Source organism: Tachyglossus aculeatus, chromosome 7 (assembly GCF_015852505.1).
Source record: "Tachyglossus aculeatus isolate mTacAcu1 chromosome 7, mTacAcu1.pri, whole genome shotgun sequence".
In the NCBI taxonomy this organism is placed as follows: Eukaryota; Metazoa; Chordata; class Mammalia; order Monotremata; family Tachyglossidae; genus Tachyglossus; species Tachyglossus aculeatus.
Window position 1 is genome coordinate 45,617,965 of NC_052072.1, and position 6,000 is coordinate 45,623,964.

At 46.4% G+C, this 6,000-nt stretch overlaps 1 protein-coding gene across 1 annotated transcript in view; it reads right to left on the reverse strand.

Annotated features, from left to right (window-relative positions):
• Positions 1-3,860, reverse strand: part of PPP1R7 (protein phosphatase 1 regulatory subunit 7) — a 31,821-nt gene extending 27,961 nt beyond the window's left edge. The window contains exons 1-2 of the mRNA XM_038749123.1: positions 3,795-3,860; positions 1,148-1,270 (exon numbers count right to left, since the gene is read on the reverse strand). Coding sequence (XP_038605051.1) covers positions 1,148-1,270; positions 3,795-3,846 — 175 coding nt within the window. The 5' untranslated portion in view covers positions 3,847-3,860. The remainder of the gene's footprint in view (positions 1-1,147; positions 1,271-3,794) is intronic.
• Between the last annotated feature and the right edge of the window lie 2,140 nt (positions 3,861-6,000).

The window sequence follows — 6,000 nt, forward strand, 5'->3', positions numbered from 1 at the left end:
GAACATGTCTGCAACTCTTTTATATTGTACTCTTCCAAGTGCTGAGCGCAGAGCTCTGCACACACTAAGTGCTCAATAAATAGAACTGATTGATTACAAAATGCATGGTTCCTTGGGACAAAACTCTGCCACTATAGATGTTGGCCCTTTAGAGTTCCGGAAAAAAAAATCATTTCATTTAATTCTAGTCAATCATGCTGGATCAGGAAGTTCAACAATGTTGCAAGCAAATTAGCATCTTAAAGAGGCAAGTCAAAAGGATAATTTTGTGGTGGGGGGCAATTCAGTGGCCCGTTACAAGGGATTCCATAAAAATGTTTAAATCATTTCATTTCATTCTTGTCAATCATGCTGGATCAGGAAGTTCAAAAATGTTGCAAGCAAATTAGCATCTTAAAGAGGCAAGTCAAAAGGATAATTTCGTGGTGGTGGTGGGGGGACAATTCAGTGGCTCGTTACAAGGGATTCCATAAAAATGTTTAAATCATTTCATTTCATTCTAGTCAATCATGCTGGATCGGGAAGTTCAACAATGTTGCAAACAAATTAGCATCTTAAAGAGGCAAGTCAAAAGGATAATTTGGTGGTGGTGGTGGGGGGACAATTCAGTGGCTCGTTAGAAGGGATCCCATAAAAACGTTTAAATTATTTCATTTCATTCTAGTCAATCATGCTGGATCGGGAAGTTCAACAATGTTGCAAACAAATTAGCATCTTAAACAGGCAAGTCAAAAGGATAATTTTGTGGTGGGGGCAGGGGCAATTCAGTGGCCCGTTACAAGGGATTCCATAAAAATGTTTAAATCATTTCATTTCATTCTTGTCAATCATGCTGGATCAGGAAGTTCAAAAATGTTGCAAGCAAATTAGCATCTTAAAGAGGCAAGTCAAAAGGATAATGTGGGGTGGGGGGGGGGGAATTCAGTGACCCGTTACAAGGGATTCCATAAAAATGTTTAAAGCCAGATTTTAAGCATCTAAAAACAGACACGTTGCAGGTACTTTGCTTTAAAAGTTAATCAAATAACAAATCAAAGAGGATGGCAATATAGAACATGAATTCAACTACACTAACAGGAAATCCATTACACACCCATGCACGTCCACTTTCCCTCAATGAATTTATAAACGTTTATTTTGATGATACCTGCTGGGTTTTCTCCATTTTGTTCATCTTTCAGACTCTGTTGACTGAGGTCTGCTACTAAGCCAGCTCCATGCTTCTTCCCCTCTTCATCTCCTGACTCTTCCGACTCAATTCGCCTGTCAACTGGATTAAAAGATATGTAAATGACAAGGATGCCGAGGGAAAAAAAAATTACACGAGTGCTAAAAACAAACATACAGCACTAAAATCTGAACTTTGAAAAGAAGGCTGCCAAAGGTAGTTCCTCAAAAATGTGTGCCTGAAGAAACCAGGTCTTTTGACAAATAAGACATGGCAAAGTACGAATTTGAATAAAAATCCAGATCAGGATGTTCTGGGGGTGACAGATTTTTTTCGTAAAACTGTGATAATTCTGACTTTCTTTTCAAATTTTTCCTCAAGACTTCATTTTTCAGAAAGCTTATCCTGAAGCATCCAAAACGACTGGAACAGACTCAACCCTAAGCAGCGTGGCTTAGTGGCAAGAGCCCGGGCTTGAGAGTCAAAGGATGGGGGTTCGAATCCCTCCTCTGCCTCTTGTCTGCTGTGAGACCTTGGGCAAGCTGCTTAACTTCTCTGTGCCTCGGCTGCTTCATCTGTAAAATGGGGATTACGACTGTGAGCCCCACATGGGACAACAAGGTAACTTGTATCAACCCCAGAGCTTAGAACGGTAATTGGCACATAGTAAGTGCTTAACAAATGCCATTATTATTATTATTATTATCTGGAAAATGGGGGTTGAGACCGCCAGCCCCACGTGGGACAACCAGATCACCTTGTATCTACCCCAGCACTTCGACCAGTGTTTGGCACATAGTAAGCACTTAACAAATGCCATTATTATTATTATTATTATTACCTGGAAAATGGGGGGGTTGAGACGGCGAGCCCCACACGGGACAAACTGATCACCTTGTATCTACCCCAGTGCTTAGAACAGGGCTTGGTACATAGTAAGCGCTTAACAAATGCCATTATTAGCATTATTAATGTCTGGAAAATGGAGGGTTGAGACTGCAAGCCCCACGTGGGACAACCTGATCACCTTGTATCTCCCCCAGGGGTTTGACCGGTACTTGGCACCTAATAGGCGCTTAATAAATGGCATTTTCCTGCTGATGCCTGCTGGGCCCGGGGCCACCCAGCCGGAGCAAAGGCGGTGATGGCCGTGGCTTAGTGGAAAGAGCTCAGACTTGCGAGACAGAGGTCGTGGGTTCCAATCCTGGCCCCCTCACTGATCAGCTGGGTGACTTCGGGCAAGTCGCTTGACTTCTCTGGGCCTCAGTTCCCTCTTCTGTAAAATGGGGATGAAGATGGTGAGCCCCATGGGGGACCACCTAATTACCTTGAATCTCCCCAGGCGCTTAGTGCCAACAGTGCTTGGCACATAATAAGCGCTTAGCACATACCATCATCATCACGCTGCTTCTCCAAATCATCATCACCATGATGATCACCATCACCACGATGATCATCATGCTCATGATCATCATCACCATGATGATCATCAAGATGATCCCCATGATCACCACCATCACGCTGCTTCTCCAAATCATCACCATGATGATCATCATGCTCACGATCATCATCATCATCACCATGATGATCACGATGATGATCCCCATGATCACCACCATCACGCTGCTTCTCCAAATCACCATCACCATGATGACCATCATGCTCACGATCATCATCATCACCATGATGATCACCACCATCACGCTGCTTCTCCAAATCATCATCACCATGATGATCATCATGATGATCACCATGATCATGCTGCTTCTCCAAATCATCATCACCATGATGATCATCATCACCACGATGATCATCATGCTCATGATCATCATCATCACCATGATCACCACCATCACGCTGCTTCTCCAAATCATCATCACCATGATGATCACCATCACCATGACAATCATCATGCTCACGATCATCATAACCATGATGATCCCCATGATCACCACCATCACGCTGCTTCTCCAAATTATCACCACGACGATCATCATGCTCACGATCATCATCACCACCATGATGATCACCATGATCACCCCCATCACGCTGCTTCTCCAAATCATCATCACCATGACGACCATCATGCTCACGATCATCATCATCACCATGATCATCATGATGATCCCCACCATCACGCTGCTTCTCCAAATCACCATCACCACGATGATCATCATGATGATCCCCACGGTCACCCCCATCACGCTGCTTCTCCAAATCATCATCACCATGACGACCATCATGCTCACCATCATCATCATGATGATCCCCATGATCACCCCCATCACGCTGCTTCTCCAAATCACCATCACCATGATGATCATCATGATGATCCCAATGATCAGCACCATCACGCTGCTTCTCCCAATCATCATCACCACGACGATCACCATGATCATCACCATGGTGACGACCATGGTGATGCTCACGGCCCCCCGAAGCCGAGAGGCCTCTGGGATCCAATCCCTGCCCCCCTGAGGGGCCCTGGCCAGGACTGGTCCTGTGGCAGCAGCTGTTCACCCAGAGCTCGGGGAGCCCTCCAGGGTGGATGGTTGGATGGGTGGGTAAGTGGGTATGTGGATGATGTGCCTTTCCTCCCTGTCCCGGCCTGTCGTGGCCCACTCACCCTCCATCATCTCCTGCGGCTGTTGCTGGCCCGAACCCCCTTCCGCCGCCATGATGCTGCGCTCCCCCTTCCGGAAGTCTTGGCCGTATCCCCGCCGGCCAATCAGAAGCCCGGCCTCGGTGGGCGTCGGCCAATCAGGAGGCTCCGCCCGAGAGCGCCGAGCCCGAAGGACCCCCCTCCCTCGTGCGCCTGCGCGGAGCCGCGGGGACCTCTGGGAGTTGTAGTTCCCCAGCACCTCCCCTCCACGGCCGGAATCATAAATAACAATGATGGCATTTGTTAAGCGCTTACTATGTGCCAAGCGCTGTTCTAAGCGCTGTGTCACAAGGTGTGTCCCGCGTGGGGCTCACAGTCTTAATCCCCATTTGACAGATAATAATAATAATAATAATGTTGGCATTTGTTAAGCGCTTACTATGTGCAAAGCACTGTTCTAAGCGCTGGGGGGGGGGGGATACAAAGTGATCAGGTTGTCCCATGTGGGGTTCACAGTCTTAATCCCCATTTTACAGATGAGGGAACTGAGGCTCAGAGAAGTTGTGACAGCAGACATGTGGCGGAGTAGGGATTCGAACCCATGACCTCTGACTCCAAAGCCCGTGCTCTTTCCACTGAGCCACGCTGCTTCTCCTTCTCAGTGACAGATGACGTCACTGAGGCACAGAGAATAATAATAATAATAATAATAATAATGGCATTTATTAAGCACCTACTATGTGCAAAGCACTGTTCTAAGTGCTGGGGAGGTTACGAGGTGATCAGGTTGTCCCACGGGGGGGCTCACAGTCTTCAGCCCCATTTGACAGATGAGGGAACTGAGGCCCAGAGAAGTGACTGGCCCAAAGTCACACAGTTGACATGTGGCAGAGGCGGAATTAGAACCCATGACCTCTGACTCCCAAGCCCTGGCCCTTTCCGCTAAGCCACGCTGCTTCTCATCATCATCATCATAATAATGATGGTATTTGTTAAGCGCTTAGTATGTGCCAAGCACTGTTCTAAGCACTGGGGGAATACAAGGTGATCAGGTTGTCCCACGGGGGGGCTCACAGTCTTCAGCCCCATTTGACAGATGAGGGAACTGAGGCCCAGAGAAGTGACTGGCCCAAAGTCACACAGTTGACATGTGGCAGAGGCGGAATTAGAACCCATGACCTCTGACTCCCAAGCCCTGGCCCTTTCCGCTAAGCCACGCTGCTTCTCATCATCATCATCATCATAATAATGATGGTATTTGTTAAGCGCTTAGTATGTGCCAAGCACTGTTCTAAGCACTGGGGGAATACAAGGTGATCAGGTTGTCCCACGGGGGGCTCACAGTCTTCATCCCCATTTGACAGATTGAGGGAACTGAGGCCCAGAGAAGTGAAGTGACTGGCCCAAAGTCACACAGCTGACATGTGGCAGAGGCGGAATTAGAACCCATGACCTCTGACTCCCAAGCCCGGGCTCTTTCCGCTAAGCCACGCTGCTTCTCATCATCATCATCATCATCATAATAATGATGGTATTTGTTAAGTGCTTAGTATGTGCCAAGCACTGTTCTAAGAGCTGGAGGAATGCAAGGTGATCAGGTTGTCCTATGGGGGGCTCACAGTTTTAATCCCCATTTTCCAGAGGAGGGAATTTAGGCCTAGAGAATAATAATAATAATAATAATAAAATAATAAGGTTGGTATTTGTTAAGCACTTACTATGTGCAAAGCACTGTTCCTCTGGTGGGATAAAAAGTGATCAGGTTGTCCCATGGGGGGCTCACAGTTTTAATCCCCATTTTCCAGAGGAGGGAACTGAGGCCTAGAGAATAATGATAATGATAATAATAATAATAATAATAATAATAATAATAATAATAATGTTGGTATTTGTTAAGCGCTTAGTATGTGCCAAGCACTGTTCTAAGCACTGGGGGGATACAAGGTGATCAGGTTGTCCCATGGGGGGCTCACAGTTTTAATCCCCATTTTCCAGAGGAGGGGACTGAGGCCTAGAGAATAATAATAATAATAATGTTGGTATTTGTTAAGTGCTTACTATGTGCAAAGTACTGTTCTAAGCACTGGGGGGATGCAAGGTGATCAGGTTGTCCCACGTGGGGCTCTCAGTTTTCATCCCCATTTTCCAGATGAGGGAACTGTGGCCCAGAGAATAATAATAATAATAATAATAATGATGATATTTGTTAAGCGCTTACTATGTGCAAAGC